General features: G+C 37.9%; 3 protein-coding genes across 3 annotated transcripts; 1 reads left to right on the forward strand and 2 right to left on the reverse strand.

Moving 5' to 3' along the window:
- Window positions 1-9,787: 9,787 nt before the first annotated feature.
- LOC136774991 (uncharacterized) lies at window positions 9,788-12,784 on the reverse strand. The gene is made up of 4 exons (XM_066729466.1): window positions 11,229-12,784; window positions 10,376-11,165; window positions 10,178-10,267; window positions 9,788-9,979 (listed from the first exon to the last, which is right to left on the reverse strand). Exons 1-4 carry the CDS (start codon window positions 12,782-12,784, stop codon window positions 9,788-9,790), a joined length of 2,628 nt encoding a protein of 875 aa, XP_066585563.1.
- Window positions 12,785-20,135: 7,351 nt separating this feature from the next.
- Window positions 20,136-21,084, forward strand: LOC136774992 (uncharacterized). The gene is made up of 2 exons (XM_066729467.1): window positions 20,136-20,173; window positions 20,262-21,084. Exons 1-2 carry the CDS (start codon window positions 20,136-20,138, stop codon window positions 21,082-21,084), a joined length of 861 nt encoding a protein of 286 aa, XP_066585564.1.
- A 108-nt stretch (window positions 21,085-21,192) lies between these two features.
- Window positions 21,193-22,940, reverse strand: LOC136774993 (piggyBac transposable element-derived protein 4-like). The gene is made up of 2 exons (XM_066729468.1): window positions 21,857-22,940; window positions 21,193-21,776 (listed from the first exon to the last, which is right to left on the reverse strand). The coding sequence occupies exons 1-2, from the start codon at window positions 22,938-22,940 to the stop codon at window positions 21,193-21,195; spliced, it is 1,668 nt and encodes a 555-aa protein (XP_066585565.1).
- Window positions 22,941-22,980: the final 40 nt, after the last annotated feature.

The raw sequence follows: 22,980 nt of genomic DNA on the forward strand, positions 1-22,980 counted from the left end.
TGAGATACAATCAATAATTGAGGAGCTTCATGAAGAACGTATTATCCTATAAAAGAGATTACACTTTCCATAATTTCCCAGTTGATTGTGTTACTTCACAATGTCGATAAATAAATTTGGAGGAATTTCCACTACCAGTAATGTGAGAAAATATTTCCGCAAAACTGAAGATGAAACATTAAAATTTGATAAACGTATGAATGCATTTAATGCTAAGGGGAATATTATATCAAATTTAGGATTTGATGATACTGATGAGAAATGTGCTGTGAATATGCGTGTTCTGCTGGATAATATGAATGCTGTACGTGAGCACCTTAAAAATGAAATGCAAGAAAACAGTGATATTTAACGAAGTATTGCGTTAAGACTGGATGAAACCGAGTTAAGGCTGAATGATTTTCAAGTGAAATTGAGGAATTTCATGTAGAAACTTGCTGAAGATAATGCAGATTTCAAGAAATATGCATCAATTTTCATGGAGAGTCAGGCTAAAGAGGATGCTGAATCAAAGAAGCCTATAATGAAGATAATGCAGAATTAAAAAAAAAAAAAAAAGCTATTTTTCATGGGGAGAATCATGCTAACGAGAATTATTCTTGAAATAATTCGTCAAAGAGTTTTATTAGGAAAATGAAACTTTTACTACCATCAGTGCTCGATGTACCCTTGTAAACCCAACACATTCCTGAAGAGTTATGGATAGTGAAGAAAAGATAAAATTGGTCGAAGAACTGCATGTACCTGCAAGACGGAATTTTCAACGTAGAAGAGTTATAATACGAGGCTTCGATAACCTCTGTCAAGCAGATCTGGTTGATATGAAGAATTATGTTGACGGAGGTAACCACTATATTCTCACAGTTATTGATGCATTGTCGAAATTTGGATGGGCAGTAGCACTAAAAACCAAAACTGGCAAGGAAGTGACAGCCGCATTTACGAAGATTCTGAAAAGTGAGAGATGTCCCAAAAATTTGCAGACAGATGATGGCAGCAGTTTTATAATAGTGATTTCAAATCGCTTATAAAAAACGTAGAATAAATCATTACTCAACATACAGCGTATTGAAAGCTACGATAGTTGAGGGCTGGAATCGCACGCTGAAGACTGAAATGTGGAAATGATTTACGTTGAATGGAAATTATAATTGGCGATGTATACTGCAGCGACTAGTTGAAGACTACAACGCAAGAAAACATCGTACTATAGGAATGCGACCAGTTGATGTGACGCCAGATCATGCTAATATGCTCCTGACTACAGTAGACAATAATATAAAGATTGTTGGCCGTGCCAACTTCAAAGTAGGTGATTTTGTACGAAGCAGTAAATACAAGAATGTATTCGCAAAGGGATACACACAAAATTGGACAACTGAAATATTTGAAATTATAAAAGTGCACAAAACAAATCCTGTTACATATTTACTTAGAGACTCTAGTGGTACTGATATATACGGAGGATTCTACGAATATGAACTTTTAAAAACTGCTAATCCTAATGTATATCTAGTGGAGAAGGTATTACGTAAGAAGGGTGATAAGGTCTTTGTGAAGTGGTTACGATTCGATAATACACATAATTCATGGATAAATAAAGATAATATTTTGTAAAAATATTATTTGTTAACAAAATTATTCAATTTAAATATAATTAATTTATTCTATAATGACCCCATGGTAGAGTCGATACAGTTCCGTGCACGATATAACGCTTATCATCATATGGGTTGAGAGCTACTTTCCGTTGTGCAATCGAATAAACATTATGCAATTTTGAGAGAATTAAATTTTGATTGCGGACTTGTATAATAAAATTTGTTAAACATTCCTTATAGTCCTCGAAGGTTATGTTTCTAGCAACAACGTAAGTCTTAATACCTTTAGCTTTTTTGATAATTTTATTTTGTACTTTAAATGTGAACATTTTTGATCTCAGTCCAATAAACTCTGTCATTATCTGCCCATTATTCTCATCTTTCATCAGCCCAGGGATTTTTTTATTCACTAGAGGTAAATTGTACTGATTGTTGGGAGAATAATCGCTTGTATCGAATCTAGCAAGATTCTCCCTCATAATAGTGTAAATATCATCACACTCAATGCTGTATATTAGACTATCCGTATCGGTATTGTAAGGTAGGCTAACGAATAAAATTCGAAATGCGACTAGAGGACGAAGGGACAACGCTGCTTGACGAGGCAGTTGGGATTTGGTACGGAAAGTGAGTAGACGTGTCGCACGAAGCTGTAGAAATATAGAGATACATGTAATAAACTTGACGAGGTGTTTCGACCAGAGAAACGGAGTTAGAATTATTTATCCATACATCTTACAAAATCAGAAGTGGGATCAGAACCGGGTGGTAAGGAGAAGATCACGTTGTGAGAAATAGACTTGAGGAACAGCGAAGAACGCGACATGGATCCGAACAAAATTAAATTGAGTGTACTAAAAGAAGTGGCGAGACGAAGAGGATTACCTACTAGTGGGATAAAAAATGATATTATCGCCAGGTTAGATGCAGGAGATAGAAGTAGAAAATGGTTAGAAGAAGTGATTTCGCATATCCGTGAGGTTGAGGCATGGGTAACCGAAAATGCCGAAAATGGAGGCGAAACGGGTGCGCAAGAGAATGCGCGAGAGCAGTTATTAGATCAAGGTGGGCAAGATGAAGTAAGAGATACACTAACGCAAATGTCGCTAAGTGGGGGTAATCGAAGCGCTACACAGGCAGATGATCGAAACATTGTTGACGTAAACAACGGGTACCTTGGTAGAAAGGAATACGAATTGATACAACGTGAGAACGCTCTATTACGAAGAGAATTAGAATTAGTTAGAAGAGAAGCACAATGTAGAAGAGGAGCGGTAGCCGAAATGCGATACGAGGATAGTGAACGAGCACCGAAGAGAGAGAGTATCCAATCATTAATGGAGTTGGTTGGATTTTTCGACGGCAGCGATGGATCGTTCACAAAATGGGAGCGACAAGTACAATTGGTTCGTAAAACATATTCACTTGAAGATGATCGAGCAATACTGCTTATGGGAAATAGATTGAAAGGTAGAGCGAAGGCATGGTTCCTGTCAGAAGACGCAGTGACCAAATCATTCGACGAGATTTTGGAAGGACTGCGAGTAATGTTTGATCATAGACCAAACAGAATAATGAGAAGACGAAGTTTCGAGGCAAGACAGTGGGGACGAGCAGAAGATTTTGCGGAATACTACTAGGAAAAAGTATTGCTGGGCAAGGATGTACTAGTAGAAGAAGTTGACATGGTGGATTATTTGATCGACGGTATCCCAAATGAACAATTGCGAGATATGGCTCGCATGAAGGAGTTCATAAGGAAGGAGGATATGTTATGCATATTCGAAAAAATTACAATGTCAACCAAAACCGAGGCACTAAAAGGGAAACAGAGCGACCGACTGTTCAATAAGCAAAATCATGTACGAACGGAACGGAAATCTAATGGTGAGGCTAGCACGGAGGAAAGTAAAGGAAAACAGAAGACTGAGAAAGTGTGGGGACCAGTAAAATGCTTCAATTGTAATAAATTAGGCCATATGGCCAATACATGCTCAGAGCAAAGAAGACAAAGAGGTGCATGTTTCAATTGTGGAGGCCAAGACCATTTGGCGAGTAATTGCCCGAAGACGTCGGAAAGGAGGCAAATTGCTGTAGTCCAGGAAGTTAGTGACCAAGAGGAGGACGTTTTGATGGTGACACCAGAAGACCAGCTAAACGAAAACAAGCAGGGAAAAGATTCGGTGGATGACGACGATACGTTTCGGAGAGAACTCCAGTATAGACTAAAGTGCTCCGATTTTAATTATAGTTTTTGTCTACCAACACGTATCTGATTCCTCGAAGAGCCATCAATACAGCGTCAAAAAGAACGATAGGTTATGTTGGGTTGAATGGCTCACCATTGAGAATATTGGGTACGGTACGATTAGATATAGAGATAGACGGAGAAATTAAAGAAAATGTAGAAATACTAGTAGTGCCCGATACAACAATGCTCTGCCCAATTATCCTGGGACGGCAAGCAATTAATAAATTCGGGCTCAAATTATTAAAACCGGTTGACATGGCGATAGACGATGTAATGAACATAGAAATCAATAATACCGATAGTGAGCGGGAAAAATTACGGATAGACGCATCGGTGGCAAATGTCGATCAAAATAGGCTAACGGAATTGTTCGTGAATGCGTACAGCAGGGTGGGTAGGCCAAACAGGCCGGAAACAAATATGGAATTAACTTTGTACGTTGGGAATCTGAGCCCTTTTCATTATACTCCAAGAAGGCTGGCGTATAAGGAAAAAGAACAATTGCAAGAAATTTTGGATGATTTAGAAAAGCGCAACATTATTAGGCCCAGTAAGTCTGAATTCGTTTCACCTATTCTGTTAGTAAGAAAGAAAAATGGGCAGCCGAGATTGTGCGTTGACTATAGATTTTTAAATAAGCATATCGCACGGGATAACTATCCTATTCCGCTGATTGAGGACCAGATAGATGCATTGCGAGATAAGAGATACTTTAGTTTATTGGACCTTAAGGATGGCTTCTACCACATCAAAATGGCAGAAGAATCTATCAAGTACACGGCTTTTGTCACGCCATTGGGAATTTACGAATTAAAACGAATGCCGTTTGGGCTGAAGGTAGGTCCTTCTCGGTTTCAACGATTCGTGAACGAGGCGTTATCAGCGTTACTTCGGTCGGGCGATGTTGTTGTTTACATCGACGATATTTTAGTTGCGACTAAGACTTTAGAGCAACACTTGATAGTATTAGAGAAGCTATTTGGAAGGTTGGTGGCTAATCTTTTGGAATTGAGAATAGACAAATGTATTTTCTTGTCCTCGGCGGTGGACTTTTTGGGTTACCACATAACGGAACAAGGCATTCGGCCAACGCAAGCTGGAATAGAGGCGGTAACTAAGATTCCAGTTCCAACAGATATTCATAAGCTGCAGTCATTTTTAGGCCTTTGCTCCTACTTTAGGAAGTTTATAGAGAATTTTTCATTATTGGCGAGACCATTATACAACTTGCTAAAGAAAGGTGTAGTGTTTGAATTTGGGGAAGAACAATGGAAAGCCTATGAGCTACTGAAGGTAAAACTCGTTGATTCATCGGTACTTGGTATTTATAATCCAGAACAAGAAATCAAACTGCATACCGATGCCAGTTCACTGGGATTTGGTGCTGTATTGATGCAAAAGAAATCAGATGAGAAATTCCATCCACTTTTTTATTTTTCAAAGTGCACTACGGCTACGGAAAGCCGTTACCATAGTTTCGAGTTAGAAACACTTGCTGTCATCTATGCGTTGCGTCGTTTCCGAATTTACTTGCAAGGCGTTCCTTTTAAAATTGTGACTGATTGCGCAGCCTTGAAAATGACTTTAGAAAAAAGAGATATGAGCCCGCGAATTGAAAGATGGGCTATCGAACTTATGGGTTATGATTATGTAATCGAACATCGACAGGGATCACAGATGAAACACGTAGATGCTCTAAGCAGAAGCCCGACTATTTTAGTAATAGAGGATAATCCCTTTGAAATTAACCTAGCCCTATGTCAGAATCGCGATGCGAAAATAAACGAATTGAAAGTAGAATTAGAGAGTACAGAGAGTAAGGAATTCGAAATGAGAAATGGTATGATTTATAAGAAGCAGAAAGGCGATTTGTTATTCTTTGTGCCAAAAGCAATGGAACAGCAAGTATTATATAAGTATCACGACGCGTTAGGACATCAGGGTATCGAGAAAACAGGAGAAGCTATTAAGAGGCATTATTGGTTTCCGGATATGCGTAATAAAATTAAAGAATATGTACAGAATTGCCTAAAATGCATTTCGTTTACGCCCTCGACGGGTAAGGCAGTAGGCTATTTACACACAATTCCGAAAGGGAATGTTCGTTTCTTTACATTACATGTTGATCACTATGGGCCGGTAGATAAGGCAGGGGCAACGAAACAATATATTTTCGTAGTAATCGATGGATTTACCAAATTTACAAAATTATTTGCTACTAAAACCACCGCATCGAAGGAAGCCATTAGTGCACTTGAGCAATATTTTACTAATTATAGTCGACCTCTAGTATTAGTATCCGATCGTGGTACTTGTTTCACCTCCAGAGAATTCCAAGAATTCTTGGATAATAACAATATTCAACATTGTAAGATAGCAACGGGATCACCGCAGGCCAACGGTCAGGTGGAGCGAACAAACCGCGTTTTGGGCCCAATGATTAGCAAATGTATTAACAATGATGCGAAGCTATATTGGTACAAGGTTTTGCCCGATATTGAATATGCTATAAATAATACGATTAACAAAACCACTGGGTCAACACCTAGTCAATTGCTATTTGGCGTAAGACAGCGCGGAGAGACGGTTGATAAAGTTAGTGATTATTTAGTAAGTAAGCTAAAAATGGACGGAGTAGACTTGGTAGGCAAACGAAAGCAAGCAACGGAAAACATAAACAAGTATCAAAAGTATATAGAGAAATATTATAATAGACATAGGCGGGGGGCTCCTGTATACAAAATAGGTGACTGGGTAATGATAAAAAATCATGATAGTACCCCAGGGGTATCGGCTAAATTCAAACCTCATTGGAAAGGACCGTATGAAGTTGTACGACGTCTAGAAAATGATAGATATGTGGTAAAAGACACCGAGAATATGTTAATAGATCAACGCCCTTATCAAGGTACGTGGGAAGCCAGGAACAAGCGTTATTGGAAGAGAGTTTAAAATCTTGGCGTAAAGGAAACAGTAGGGTAGATTTGGTGAATATTCACCTAATGTCCGAGAGGGCTATTTTTCAGGCTGGCCGAAATGTAAGGTAGGCTAACGAATAAAATTCGAAATGCGACTAGAGGACGAAGGGACAACGCTGCTTGACGAGGCAGTTGGGATTTGGTACGGAAAGTGAATAGACGTGTCGCACGAAGCTGTAGAAATATAGAGATACATGTAATAAACTTGACGAGGTGTTTCGACCAGAGAATCGGAGTTAGAATTATTTATCCATACATCTTACAGTATATAACGCTTTATATTTGCTACCGAACGTAGGAAGCATATAATCATAATGAAAATCATACAAACATGTTTTCGCAATATCAAGAATGCTCATACCTACGTATATAGGCTTATCGAATTTAGCTGCTAATTTTGATAATTTAATCGCGACCAAATTCTCACTGAATATAGTGCGACTGTGAAAATTAGGGTTAGCAATCATTGCTTCAGCACCATATCTTCCCTCCCACCTACTCACGAGTCTCACATCAACTCTATTTCTAACATTCTCCATAGTCTTACCGAACACCGCATTGTTCATTAATTTGAAAAGATTTTTCTCAAACTCATTTTTAGATACTGCACGTAAACTAGTGTTCAGATCGATATATTTACGTAACCAGGTGGACTGCTGAAATCCTAACACGTGATGAATGTGTTTTAAGACAATACCATTACGCATACATTGCTGTAAAGCACGATAGTGTATAACATAGCGTTCCTTATTTTCTAGAGTTGCAAGTAGCTTCTTCTGACGTGTACCCGGTGGGGCATCACGTACGGGACAAAATGGAAGGTCGGAATGTTTATCGTGAAGCATGCTTGGATACTCTAAGTCAACCTCTAAATTATAACCCTCGGGTGAATCTATCGGTATATTATAGAGATATCCAAGTTATTAACATTTTTATTCCAGCGAAATCCGTGAGTAGGTAGCGGTTGAGACATTGCTCACCCATACAAATTATTTACGTCGTAGTACATTAAATACTTAGAAGGTTCCTCGGGATTGTAGTTTTGCATGTACCGATTGTTAGCCTTTTCATAGCGGTGCGAGCATTGGCTTAAACCACCATGTATGCCCCGTTCTACGAAAAGCAGCATTTCTACGTCAATGAAAAGTTCTAATCTTATTCCTGTATGTTTGAGCATTGCATCCCAAGTGAAGCCTGGGAGTGTATAATAATGAGCAGGATCTAAATTATAAGTTTGCATGCAGCTATCACGAAAATTTTCGAAAACGTCAGCCAACAATAGTACATCAGTTTTCAAATTGAGATCGCTATACTCCCCAAGTATTCGCAATTGAAATTTGGTCCATACCTCCTGTTTTGAGAATAGTGATTATATATAATATATTGATGACTAATACTATCAATGCTGTAGAGGGATAGGAGAATTAGTTTTCTTTATTTTCAGTGATTATAACCTTTAATTGCAGCGCATAAAAAAAACCCTCATTGAGAGAAAAAAAGCAGAAAGTTATACCACAGTACCTGATTCTTACAATTTGTTTTAATTACCACTAATTCGCCATGAAAAATCACTGAGGAACAGCGTCCTTTGTCGCAATGCAGATACTACCTCAGTCCGCTCGCTAGCTCGTCTGAACTCGTAGTTGCAGGGGGAGAGTCCCCTTTCCCCCTCTCAACTCCCCTACAGCTATCCCATCTAGCGACAAATTTTAAAGACTCAAGTCGAGCCCAAAGGCCTAGAATAACTGAGCGCGAGATTCCAACTTAGTATTAGCGACATTCCGCCCGCCTTCGTCAACGTGACGAATATTAGATACCAGATATCTATTCATTTTCTAAATACAGTGGGCATAGTCTTGAGATATGTCGGCGAAAACTTGAAACAGCAGTTTTTATTGTCGCCACTCTAACCAGGCCGTCAGGACCTGGGTGGACTTCTACTATACGTCCAAGAGGCCACTTAGCTGGTTGATATCGGTCATCTCGTAAAATTACCAGTCGTCCGATAGCAAAATTTACATTAGGACTACGCCACTTCTGTCTCTGTTGCAAATGATGCAGATACTCTTCCGACCATCGCTTCCAGAAATCATTGCGGATCCGTTGCAATAGCTGTAGTCGGTCAATACGATTTTCTGGTCCAGATGGATTTTCAGCTTCAGGGATAAGACCAGCGTTTTCTCCGATAAGAAAGTGAGCAGGCGTCAACGCATTAAGATCTTCCAAATGTCCAGTTAAAGGGAAAAGTGGCCGAGTGTTTAAACAGGACTCAATTTCGACTAGTAATGTCGAGAACTCTTCAAATGTTAAAGACCGGTCTCCTAACACTCTTTTAAGGTGGTATTTAACTGACTTAACGCCAGTCTCCCACAATCCTCCGCAGTGTGAAGTATTTGGGGGGATGAAGCTCCATTCAGTCTGTTCGCTGGCCAGTTCAGTGGCTATTTCCTTATAAAAGGAGGAAGCAGAATTGAACGCCTCCCGCAATTCTCGAGATGCACCTTGGTACGTTGATCCATTATCGCTGTACATCTTCCTGCAGCGTCCTCGTCTTCCAATAAATCGACGATATGCAGCCAAAAAAGTAGTCGTAGTGAGGTCACTGACTAACTCCAGATGGACAGCTTAAGTTGCAAAACAGACGAAGAGAGCTTTGTAGCCCTTATACGTCTTTTGGCCTCTCCCTTTGCTCATCCTTAATTGCACTGGTCCAGCATAGTCCAATCCAGAGACCGTGAAAGCACGCGGTGGCGGGGTTACTCGATGAGCTGGCAGGTCACTCATCAATTGTACAGCTAGGTGTGGCTTCATACGTTGACATTTTGTACAAGTTCTAATTACGCGTTTTACTAAACTCATACACCCTATTATCCATACATACTTATATACAAAATTTGTCGTAAGCGTAGGACCGCCATGTAAACATATGTTATGTGCGTAACGAACATACACAGTACTTAAGTTCGAATTTTTACACAAATCGGAGGGTGTTTGGCTTCTCGACCTAAGGAAGATTGGATCAATCTTCCGCCTACTCTTAAAATCTTATCTTGTTCATCAAAGAATGGGTTCAAACTACTTAGTTTGGAATTTTTAGGCAAGAACTTCCTTTGTTCTAATAGTCCAAATTCAGTTTTAAATGAATGCGCCTGAGATAATTTTATCAATACTAATCTAGCTCCTCTTAATTCTATGGTACTTAAATATCCTACTGCTCTCTCCTTGCTTTGTTTCCGGCATTGACAATTTTCAGCAAATCGCCGACAATACGCGATAATCCTAGTCATACGATTCAGATCAGAATATTTACTTATTATTTAATTTTCCCTATCATTAGGATCGCGTACAAGTAAACTCTTCACCTTCTGAGGCGTTTCAGGCCATTCCTGAGAGGATTGGGAAAGCCATGCAGGACCACTCCACCATAGCCTCCACGACTTCAATTCCTCAGATCTTATACCTCAAGTAGCCAAATCAGCCGGGTTATCAGCTGTAGGTACATATCTCCACCTCGCAGAAGGCAGTTCAGTCTGTATATTAGATACCCGATTGGCTACAAAAGTTTTCCAGGAGCTTGAGTGCTTTCGCAGCCAAGCCAAAACAATCTGGCTATCGAACCAAGTGAATATAGGAATGTCCTTAAGCCAAGTAAGATTCTGCAGATAACGAATCAGTTTTATTAATAGATTCGCTCCCATTAGTTCCAAATTAGGCACACTAACAGTCTTCACCGGGCTGACCTTACATTTCGCCATAAGCAGAGAAACTCGGTAATGGTTACCCTCTCCTCGTCCTCGCAAGTATACTGCCGCTGCATAAGCTCGCTTAGAGGCATCCGAGAATCCATGAATCTCGCAATCAGAAGTTATTGACATTCTTAGTGGTCTTTTAATTGATATATCAGATACCAATAAGAGCATTTTCTGATAGTCCTGCCAACGAGCCATCGCTTCAATTGGTAGGGGGGTGTCCCAATCACACTTTAATAGCCATAAATCTTGCATTAATATTTTCGCGATTATGGTAAACGGTGACATCCAACCAAGTGGATCGAATAGACGTGCTATAATGGACAAAACAGTTCGTTTTGTCGGAGGATGCTCAAAACATTGAAGCGAACTCGAATCGAATTTAAATGTATCTAGCATAGGCAACCACTGTACACCTAACGTTTTAATCCCATCTATCTGCTCTATAGTTTTCTTTATTTCAGCAAACTGAGAGTCCATTGCAGGTAACAGTGCATTATCATTAGCAGTCCACTTGTCAAGCTCCATCCCAGCCGTCTGTAACAACTTTATAAGTTCATCACGTTTTTCGATGGCTTCTGCTATACTATCAGCACCCGTAAAAATGTCGTCGACGCATGTGTTTTCACGTAAACATTATGCACCTAACGGAAAAATTTTATCATCCTGCGCTAATTGAAGTAGAACTCGGATAGCTAAATACGGCGCGCACGAAGTTCCATACGTAACCGTGGTTAAACGATATTCGATAGGTGTATCCTCAGTGTTTACCTTCCACAAAATCCTTTGCAGGTCTCGATCAGCAGGGTGAACGATTACTTGCCGGAACATCTTTATGATATCTCCCCAGAAAAAAACATACCGATACTTTCTCCAGTTAGTCAACACTAATGCAAGATCCTTTTGCAGAGCCGGTCCTATATGTAACAATTTATTTAAACTCAACTGTTCTGACGTTTGACGTGAAGCGTCGAACACTACTCTTAATTTCCAAGGCGATCTCTTTATGACCGGGTGATGTGGTAGATACCATGCATTTGGATTAGCCAACTCCGTCACCGGAATTCTTTCCATATGACCTAATTGTTCATACGTGATCATAAATTCACGGTATGCATTAGCTAGTTGATTATCGCGCCCAAATCGCCTATGCAACGATGCTAGCGCTCTAAGAGCCATGCCTCTAGTTTCAGTCGCGGCTTTCGGAACCTCAGCCTTTAAGGGAAGCCTAACTATAAATCTACCTTCCTTAGTACGAGAAAAAGTGCTATTAAATAAATTTTCACAAATCTCTTTCTCCGGTTTCAGTCTAGATCCTTTGTCTGGTACCTCCTCAATTTCCCAGAATTTTTGCAATAACTGCCCTAATGAATCTTCAATGGAACAGTGGAAAACATATGCTACATTATGCTTCGTGTTATTATCTACCGCCCGCCGTGAACTATGTACATCTACTGGTCCCGAAATAATCCATCCTAGCCAGGTATGTTGAGCAACTAATCGCGAAGGAGGGAAATGACGTACACCCTCCTTTAACAAACTCCCATATACATCTGCACCTAAAATGATGTCTACCGTGTCAGAACAATAGAACCGCGAGTCCGCCAATGTTAGCCCCTCAAATAAATCGAACTGACCACTAAATATCTCCCTATCAGGTAATTGAGACGTAAGACGTGGTAAAACAAGTGCTTCTACGTCTATGCCAAATTCCGGATAATGCACTGATCTCAGTTGAGCTTCTATCTTGGATTTAGATACGATACTAGATGATTCCCCAATACCAGTTAAATTTACTTCTAATCTTTGCTTCTTTAGTCCCAGTAACTGTACTACTGATTCGGTTAAAAAGGACGCTTCCGCACCTTGATCGAGCAATGCTCGGGCCTTCATATGTTTCCCTCCGGGGTTAACTAATAATACCTGAGCAGTAGCTAGTAGAATTACACGACTATGGCAACTTGTCTTGGCAGTCAATGCAGTAACTGAATTCGTAGTAATGTCGGTTTCTGAATTCTCCAATTGTTTATTTGCCTTCGAATTCTTAGACCTCTCCGTTTTCTCTATGTGTAACAAAACTTGATGCTTGTCCTGGCAGATAGAACATCGTCGATTGCTAGTACAAAGAGAATATGCGTGTGGACCTAGACAATTAAAACATAATCTCACACGTCTAGCCTCATTACGGCGATCTCTTGTATCCATTTCTTTAAATTTAGAACATTCATAAAGACAATGAAGTCCTGAACATAAATAGCACTTTAAATTTTGATTTTTAATTTTAGCATTGCCAGACGCATGATGAACTCTTCTAGAACTAGATCGGGTAGTTCTACGTGAATTTTCGCCTACTTTAATCTCCTTTGGGATCAACAACCATAATCATACTCAATGCCTGTGCTCGACGTTCCAGAAATTCTATATATTCTGATAATTTTGGAAAACGATCGAGGATCGCAGGTTCCTTATCAATTTCTAATGCTTGAGTTACTACACCGCGATCTTTGATTCTCACCTCAGCTTCCCAGTTTTTGCGATTCTGCATCCATCAAATTAGAAATTAGATGTACTATCCATACATCCCAATGGTCAACCGGTAACCCAAGACTTGTTAGTGCCCTAATGATTCTCTGCGAATTGTCCAGCAGTTTACGCATTCCTTCTGCAGATTCCCTTTTTATCGGTGTTAAATTTGATAATTCTATCAGATAATTTCTCACGATGAGACGAGGGTTACAGTATCTAAGTTTTAGCGCTCGCCAAGTCCAGAGATAATTGGCATCAGTAATCGCGATTCCCTTGACAAACTCCGTAGCATTGCCAGTCAAACATGACTTAAGATACTGAAGCTTGGCAGCATCTGATAAATTGGTTCTTTTGTGTACAAGCGTACCGAAAAGGTCGCCGAAGCTTTCCCAATCCTCACAGTTACCGGAAAACAGAGGCAAATCTAGTTTGGGCAATTTCGCAGACCTACTGTCTGATGTTCCTATTTCTATACTTCCAACTTGTGACGATGAGGCAGAGCTATGTACGTCTGGTAACTGATCATGTAACAAAGTCAATTCGTCGCGGGCCTCATTGAATAGCTTCTGTATATTCAGGAAAATATTTTCATTGATATACTGTAAAGCCTCCTCATCATCTCGCCCGATTATTTCTGCATTCGTTTGTCGCAATTCGACCCATACTGATCTAATATCGTCTAATCTCAATTATACGATTGCGCGAGTTAATGTACTTAAATCCTTTTCCCGAATACCAATGACGGTATTTTTAATTTCAGCTTCTCTAGATTTTTGAAGATTAACTAGTCTTTTCGTAGATACTACTATCTTAATTATTCTAACTTATGGGCACCAAATAACAATATTTGTGTATGTATTAATCTTCGACTATAAGATATGAGTCCACGTTTGAAAGCGGCAATCCGCTCAAAGCCACTACTATGATCAGAACACTGTGCGCTATTATACTCGAAAGTCTTATCCAACTACAAAGAGCCCGCTAGTATATCTTAACGCGCCATCAACTACTAAGAGAACCCACTATATTACCTCCCTACAGCATCCGGCTCGAAGGACCATGTTTTGACAATAGTGATTATATATAATATATTGATGACTAATACTATCAATGCTGTAGAGGGATAGGAGAATAAGTTTTCTATATTTTCAGTGATTATAACCTTTAATTGCAGCGCATAAGAAAACCCCTCATTGAGAGGAAAAAAGCAGAAAATTATACCACAGTACCTGTTTCTTACAATTTGTTTTAATTACCACTAATTCGCTATGAACAATCACCGAGGAACAGCCTCCTTTGTCGCAATCCAGGTACTACCTCAGTCCGCTCGCTAGCTCGTCTGAACTCGTAGTTGCAGAGGAAGAGTCCCCTTTCTCCCTCTCAACTCCCCTACAGCTATCCCATCTAGCGACAAATTTTGAAGACTCAAGTCGAGCCCAAAGGCCTAGAATAACTGAGCGCGAGATTCCAACTTAGTATTAGCGACACCTCCTTAGCGTGATTATACGCACCCTCACCAATATCACTATCGGATAATCTATTATAGAATATCTCGCGTGGAGGTAAAGCAGTTTCTTCCAGGCGGTTCAGACTATCTATGTAATCGTAAGGAAAAATACCTTTCCTTGTCAGAAGGTTAAATTGTTCTATGTTTAAATTAGAGAATTCTGACTCTAAATTTTTTAATTGTGATCTCGTTAAATATGAACTCAATTTGTCTAAACTAGATGCCATAAATTTGAAAGAATCGATAAACCTTAGTTGTATATTATATTTACGGATGAATTTAGTGAATGAAATATACTTCTCCTTATGTACAGGTAACAAGTGTACTGAACCTTCATACAAGTTAGCGATTGTACCGAAAATAAAATGTGCATCATAACCTGATAAATTATGAAAAATTACTGGTATTAAATGTGAATCTTTAAAGTTTAAATTACAATTATTATGAGCAGGTCCCCTATATTTACCAGTTAAATGATCATGATCGCGAACACGTATTTGATCTGGAAGAAACGGCTTTTTACATATATGACAGTTGGGTTCATTATAATGCCTTGAATTTTCACTAATACTTAATTTATGCATAGGTATTACTGTTTTCAGTTTTTCACTCGCTATACTAGCCATTTTATCAAGCTCATGTACAAACCATTCAATACAATCAAGTCCTCGATATGATTTATAATTAGAAAGCGTTGAATCACGAACGCTTTTAAAATAATAACCTATACTAAAAGGTATGTGTTTTTGATAAATACCAATATCGTCATCCTTTGGCTCAACGTTTTCAAGCAAGCATTCAATGTCAGCGTATATGACATATGGCACCCTCTCACTGTTCTTCATGTTATTGAAGGAAACCCAACGGTCCTTGGCAGGTAGCACAATTCGGATGTTTTTATGGAGTTGCGCACAATCACGTTCATGCGATTTTAGTTTCTCATCATTGTGGAAATAGTGTAAGCAACTATAGGAGGGAAAAAGTAATATTAGAATATAGAAGCAGTAATTATATATATATATATATATATATATATATACATATCAAACAAATCTTCTGGAAGTCATATATTTCAATTTAAGAAGGATATTGTAATAATAATGTAGGGTATATGTATAATAATTTTATTAATTTCGTTTGTTAACAAATTAATGATATTTTCGTGTATCTTTCTACGCTAAAATAAAAATATCTTCTTAAATTATAAAATTACCTAATGTAGATCTGTTTTACCCTATTCGAAGCTCTGCCATGTTGTTTCGCATCAGTTTCGATAGATGGCGCGAGGGCATAATCATCTGGAAGCTAAACGATGGGATCGAAGCGCCGCCTACCAGCAAGGATTGCTTCGGGACACGGCATGAGCAATCTCCCGTTTCATCTCTGCTTTTAGTAAAGGTTATTATTTTAAAAGCGTTCGTGATTCAACGCTTTCTAATTATAAATCATATCGAGGACTTGATTGTATTGAATGGTTTGTACATGGGCTTGATAAAATGGCTAGTATAGCGAGTGAAAAACTGAAAACAGTAATACCTATGCATAAATTAATAATTAGAGAAAATTCAAGGCATTATACTGAATCCTACTGTCATATATATAAAAAGCCGTTTCTTCCAGATCAAATAAGTGTTCGCGATCATGATCATTTAACTGGTAAATATAGGAGACCTGCTCATAATAATTGTAATTTATACTTTAAAGATTCACATGTAATACCAGTAATTTTTCATAATTTATCAGGTTATGATGCACATTTTATTTTCGGTACAATCGCTAACTTGTATGAAGGTTCAGTACACTTGTTACCTGTACATAAGCAGAAGTATATTTCATTCACTAAATTCATCCGTAAATATAATATACAACTAAGGTTTATCGATTCTTTCAAATTTATGGTATCTAGTTTAGACAAATTGAGTTCATATATAACGACATCACAGTTAAAAAATTTAGAGTCAGAATTCTCATATTTAAACATAGAACAATTTAACCTTCTGGCAAGGAAAGGTATTTTTCCTTACGATTACATGGATAGTCTGAACCGTCTGGAAGAAACTGCTTTACCTCCACGCGAGATATTCTATAATAAATTATCCGATAGTGACATTAGTGAGGGTGCGTATAATCACGCTAAGGAGGTATGGACCAAATTTCAAATACGAACACTTGGGGAGTATAGCGATCTCTATTTGAAAACTGATGTACTCTTGTTGGCTGACGTTTTCGAATATTTTCGTGATAGCTGCATGCAAACTTATAATTTGGATCCTGCTCATTATTTTACAGTCCCAGGCTTCACTTGGGATGCAATGCTCAAACATACAGGAATAAGATTAGAACTTTTCACTGACGTAGAAATGCTGCTTTTCGTAGAACGGGGCATACGTGGTGTTTTAAGCCAATGCTCGCACCGCTATGAAAAGGCTAACAATCGGTACATGCAAAACTACAATCCCGAGGAACCTTCTAAGTATTTAATGTACTACGATGTAAATAATTTGTATGGGTGGGCAATGTCTCAACCGCTACCTACTCACGGATTTCGCTGGAATGAAAATGTTAATAACTTGGATATCTCTATAATATACCGATAGATTCACCCGAGGGTTATATTTTAGAGGTTGACTTAGAGTATCCAAGCATGCTTCACGATAAACATTCCGACCTTCCATTTTGTCCCGTACGTGATGCACCACCGGGTATACGTCAGAAGAAGCTACTTGCAACTTTAGAAAATAAGGAGCGCTATGTTATACACTATTGTGCTTTACAGCAATGTATGCGTAATGGTGTTGTCTTAAGGAACATTCATCGCGTTTTAGGATTTCACCAGTCCACCTGGTTACGTAAATATATCGATCCGAACACTAGTTTGCGTGCAGCATTTAAAAATGGGTTTGAGAAAAATCTTTTCAAATTAATGAACAATGCGGTGTTCGGTAAGACTATGGAGAATGTTAGAAATAGAGTTGATGTGAGACTCGTGAGTAGGTGGGAGGGAAGATATGGTGCTGAAGCAATGATTGCTAAGCCTAATTTTCACAGTCGCACTATATTCAGTGAGAATTTGGTCGCGATTGAATTATCAAAATTAGCAGCTAAATTCGATAAGCCTATATACATAGGTATGAGCATTCTTGATATTTGGAAAACATGTTTGTATGATTTTCATTATGATTATATGCTTCCTACGTTCGGTAGCAAATGTAAAGCGTTATAACCCGATACGGATAGTCTAAAATACAGAATTGAGTGTGATGATATTTACACTATTATGAGGGAGAATCTTGCTAGATTCGATACAAGCGATAGTTCTCCCAACAATCAGTACAATTTACCTCTAGTAAATAAAAAAGTCCCTGGGCTGATGAAAGTTGAGAATAATGGGCAGATAATGACAGAGTTTATTGGACTGAGATCAAAAATTTACACATTTAATGTACAAAATAAAATGATCAAAATAGCTAAAGGTATTAAGACTTACGTTGTTGATAGAAACATAACCTTCGAGGACTATAAGAAATGTTTAACAAATTTTACTGTACAAGTCCGTAATCAAAATTTAATTCGCTCAAAATTACATAATGTTTATTCGATTACGCAACGGAAAGTAGCTCTCAGCCCATACGATGATAAGCGTTATATCGTGCACGGAACTGTATCGACTCTACCATGGGGTCATTATAGAATAAATTAATTATATTTAAATTGAATAATTTTATTAATAAATATTGTTTTTGCAAAATATTATCTTTATTTATCCATGAATTATGTTTATTATCGAATCCTAACTGTCTAGCTTTAAAATAAAGGCATGAGCTTTATAATAAGTTGCGCAACTTACATTACAAAGGCCAAACACCAAACATAAACAAATATTTAATGAGATCGCATTGGAGGGTTGTTGTATGTCGTCGGGTTAAGTCGAGTCGGTCTGCCATTGCGTAATCGGGAACCTTCGGATCTATTCAGAAGGATAGTAGGGAAGGGTCGGATACGTGAACGATCTGGCATTCGGTAAGACATCGGCATACAGCGAACTTCCAACGATCAACACATTATTCCATAACCGACACACCATCAATAATAAAAAAAATAAAGTAAAGTTATACGAAACTACAGTGTATAGAGATATCTATCCTGACCTGTCCAATAAAGGAAAAAACATTGGTGCCTCCTGTGAGGTTGGATTCGGATAGGAGAGTAAAATTAAGAAAATAGATACATGGAAATAAGGTAAGTCGTTCGGATTGTTATATTTATTTACAAGATGGCGGAAAGAATAAAATTAATCATTCAGAAGCGTACAACATTAAAAAGCCAGATAACCACGTTAAGCAAAATCTTGGATAAAGATTCAGTTGATAGTGTATCCGTCAAATTAAGAATGAAGCGTTTAACTGATTTATATTATGGTTTTGAAGAATTATTCGATGAATTAATGGTGTTAGATCCAAACGACAACCATCAGCCTGAATTTGAAACAGTACAAGAAAAATATTACGAAGTCGCTGTTAGAGTAGAAAATATGACAACAATATCAGATAGTGCAAGTACAGCAAGCAGCGCAGGTAATAGTAATGCGCGATCAAATGAAAGTATGAATACAGCATGCACTAATAAACATAGTGTTAGATTACCAGAAATAACGCTGCCTGTATTCAATGGAAAATACGAAGAATGGCTTTCATTCAAAAATGCTTTTCTTAGTATGATCGGTTCAAGAACAGATATATCAGATTTAGAAAAACTTCACTATTTGAAATCAGCGTTAATTGACGAAGCGGCAAAGAAAGTAGGAATATTTTCTATAAGCAGCGCAAATTATACTAAAGCCTGGGAAATGCTCGAAAAATCTTATGAGGTAAAACGAATACTTATCTCGAAACACTTGTCATTAATGTTGAATTTACCAAAAATAGAGAAAGAAACAACTGAGGGATTTACGAAATTAGCCGATGAAATGCAGCAGCATGTGGCGTCTTTACAGACCTTAGGCGTTAAGGTGACACAAGAGATTGCTGTACACATTCTTGAATCCAAATTGCCTAAATCTGTTATTCATCTTTGGGAGGCCGGTCTAACGCGAGAAGAATATCCTTCGTTAGAACAGATATATGAATTTTTGTATAGGTGTGCTGTAAACGCGTCAAGGAGAGAGCGAGTACAACCCAAAGATAGCGAAAATAATAAACAAGAAGGTCCTGCAAAAAAGCGTCGTAAAATCGGGCAAGCACAAGCATTTACAACGCAGGCAACGACAAGTTGTATAGCTTGTAAGAAGGAAGCACATCCATTGTTTCGCTGTGAAATTTTCAAAGGCTGGACTCCTCAAGATCGTTTTAATTTTATTAAAGGTGCAAAATTATGCTACAATTGTCTTAGAACACATAGGGGTAAACCTTGTAAACTATCAGGATGTACGATTTGCAACCAACATCACAATACATTATTGCATTTAAATAATGGAAAAACAGAGAACAAATTAAAAGAGGTAAAATTAGATGAAGGGGACAAAGCATGACTATGCGAGGAAACAATACAAGCGGCAACCACTTGTATTGATCAAAGTTCATGTTATCCTCAACTTATTACAACGGCGGTCGTGTTGATTCAAAGTCGAAATAAAACATACATTAAGGGTAGGGCATTGTTAGATACAGGGGCTACGAACAATTTTATATCGGAAACTATGATAAAGCGATTGGATACAAGAGTGCAACCATGTGTTACGAATATTGTTACAATAGATGGCATGTATGCTATGTCATCTGGTGTAGCGCGAGTTACAATAAAATCTCTTAATAGCGATTATTCTATGAGCTTAAAATGCTTCGTTATGCCTAAAATATCTAATGCGATACCGTCAAAAACAGTTAATCGTAAAGGGGTGAAATTACCTGCTAACATTAAACTAGCCGATACAGAATTTCATGTTGCGCGTTCTATCGACTTGTTAATTGGATCTAAAGAAACGTTGTCACTATTGGCTATTGGTCAAATAAAACTATGCAACGATCATATAGACTTATGTTTACAAAAGACCCAATTGGGCTGGGTAATAGCAGGCAATATTTTGGATTCGGTTCGAGTAGAAGAATCGTGTTATTCTATCACTTTAGAGAATATAATGAATAAATTTTGGGAAGTTGAAGAAGTATCGAATACTAAATATTTATCTATAGAAGAAGCAGAATGCGAACAATACTTTCTACAAACGGTAACTAGAGAAAAAAGCGGAAGATACGTAGTCAAATTGCCATTTCGTCAAATTTATAAAGATTTTGTAGGTTCACGTGACATCGCTCTCAATCGATTTAAAACATTAGAGCGTAAGTTAATGTTAAATGACAAATTACGTGAAGAATATTCAAAGATTTTTAATGAATATTTAACCCTTAGCGCTCCGTACGTTTTTGTACCACTGCCTACCACCAACTCCGCCACATTTTCGCAGCGGAACGTGTGAGAAGAAGGAGTCTTATATTAAGTGAGAAAAATTACACGTGCTTGTAAACGTTTTTGATTTTATTTATTTTATACATATGCACTTTCTTCTTGTAATAAAAGATAAATTTTAAATTTTGTATTTCACCATGGTATGATATCTTTTGAAACAATCTCCCATGTGCATTCTGGGTTTATTTGGGCAAGTGTCACAATATTCACTTGTTTGACGCCTGCCATCCCTTTGTTTCCTTGTAGAGCACACAACACAGTCCCTTTTTGAACCTTTCCTCATTATGTGCAGTTTTCCGTTTAGTCTGATTTCAGAAATTGATGTAGAAACTCTTGTTCTCTCCTGACGAAAATCTCCTACGAGTTGATCGACTAAAATTTTCCTGTACTTTAAGTGCGTCAGTGCTTTCTCATTTTTATTGTGCTGTACAGTTTTATATAAGATGTACGAATTAATGATTGATATCTCCATTCCCCAAAAGAATGGTTTTCGCCACCACTTAAGTGACATCCTCAAAAAGCAATAACATGAGGCGTATAGATCAGCCCGATCAACACCACCCATCGACTTTGTGTACCCGACAGCTACACTTGGCTTTTCAATTATTTCGTTTGCACCCCCTCGAATAAATCTATTAGTGGTTATCATTCCAGCATTATGCCAGTTACTCAATAACGTTACTATTCTCTTATCCCTCCAAGCTAAGAGCATTGTATTTCCTCGTTTGTATGCGACAGTTTTTTTTTAATTAATTTTGGTTTCTTCAGGCTTGTTGGAACACCTTTTCTGTTAGTTTGTATGGTACCGGTTAAGTGGCACTTCAATTTTCTTAATTCTTCAGCTAAGGGTATACTAGTGTAATACCTGTCGGTATGCATATGATATCCTTCTGCGGTAGGTACCCGATCTAATAATTGTTGGTACAGATGCAAGGTAATTCTGGTACTGACCAGTAAATCTCGCCTTGGCAGATTTTCGGAAGTGATACTTCCATAATATGGAAGAATGCTATAGACATATCCAGTTTCGGAATCTGCTAGAACGTATACTCGAATGCCCCACTTGGTAGGTTTATTGGGATTGTACGTGATGAAACTTATCTTTCCTTTAAATTTGACTACAGATTCGTCAACGCATATATTTTCTCCAGGTATAAAATAGTCTGAAAATCTTGAGTTTATAGATTCTAAAAAATTAGATGCTCGTTGAATACGTGTTCTAATATCATTTTTCGCTGGATCCGGTGTTTTTAAATGCAACATCCAAAATATTTGCATGAATCTCTTTCTTGTAAATATTGTACTAAAGAAAGGGATGTGACTATTCTCCTTAACTGACCAGTATTCCTGCATATTCGCCAGAGGTATCATACCCATATTGATAATAACTCCAATAAAAGCCCAAAACTCATCCTCTTCGACCGCACGCCATGTTTGCCAAATAGAATTACTAGATATTTCTTTATACCTTAGAACATTTTCTGCGTAATTGTTGGTTTCTTTTATAATTTCATTTACCAATTCGTTTGTGAAAAATAATTTAAAATATTGTATTGGCTGTACAATATTTGTAGGAATTTGTGGTCCAATGACCTTTGGCGATACATTAAAGGGAATTCTATCCGGCATATCTATTTCTTCCGTGACATCACGCCATTCATCTAAGTCTTCCAGCGACTCTTCGCTTTCACTTTCAATAACCATCATTCGTCGTCTCTTTGGTAGTATAATTTCAGAACCACTACTTGAAGTGTTAGAATTACAATCATCATTGTCTTCCACAATATCTTTTAACACTCGAAAATCAAACACATCTTCACTATCACTCAACTCCATATCCTCATCATAATAATTATTTTTCTCCATGTTTCTAACCATATAATAAGCCAAAAAATAGTTCAAACAA

This window comes from Prorops nasuta, unplaced genomic scaffold (genome assembly GCF_024137725.1).
Source record: "Prorops nasuta isolate Cenicafe-Biocafe unplaced genomic scaffold, Cenicafe_Pnas_1.2 PNAS00007, whole genome shotgun sequence".
In the NCBI taxonomy this organism is placed as follows: Eukaryota; Metazoa; Arthropoda; class Insecta; order Hymenoptera; family Bethylidae; genus Prorops; species Prorops nasuta.

Excerpts from the sequence above, each read along its gene's own strand:
- LOC136774993 (XM_066729468.1), bottom strand. The coding sequence starts at position 22,940 with ATGGAGAAAAATAATTATTATGATGAGGATATGGAGTTGAGTGATAGT. Across the intron at positions 21,777-21,856 it reads CATACAAACTAACAGAAAAG|CTTGGAGGGATAAGAGAATA; the intron begins GTGTTCCAACAA and ends CAATGCTCTTAG.
- LOC136774991 (XM_066729466.1), bottom strand. The coding sequence starts at position 12,784 with ATGGATACAAGAGATCGCCGTAATGAGGCTAGACGTGTGAGATTATGT. Across the intron at positions 10,268-10,375 it reads AAACTTTTGTAGCCAATCGG|TCGTGGAGGCTATGGTGGAG; the intron begins GTATCTAATATA and ends GAGGAATTGAAG. Across the intron at positions 9,980-10,177 it reads AGAAGGTGAAGAGTTTACTT|GCGCATTCATTTAAAACTGA; the intron begins GTACGCGATCCT and ends AAATTATCTCAG.
- LOC136774992 (XM_066729467.1), top strand. The coding sequence starts at position 20,136 with ATGACTATGCGAGGAAACAATACAAGCGGCAACCACTT. Across the intron at positions 20,174-20,261 it reads AATACAAGCGGCAACCACTT|GGCATTGTTAGATACAGGGG; the intron begins GTATTGATCAAA and ends CATTAAGGGTAG.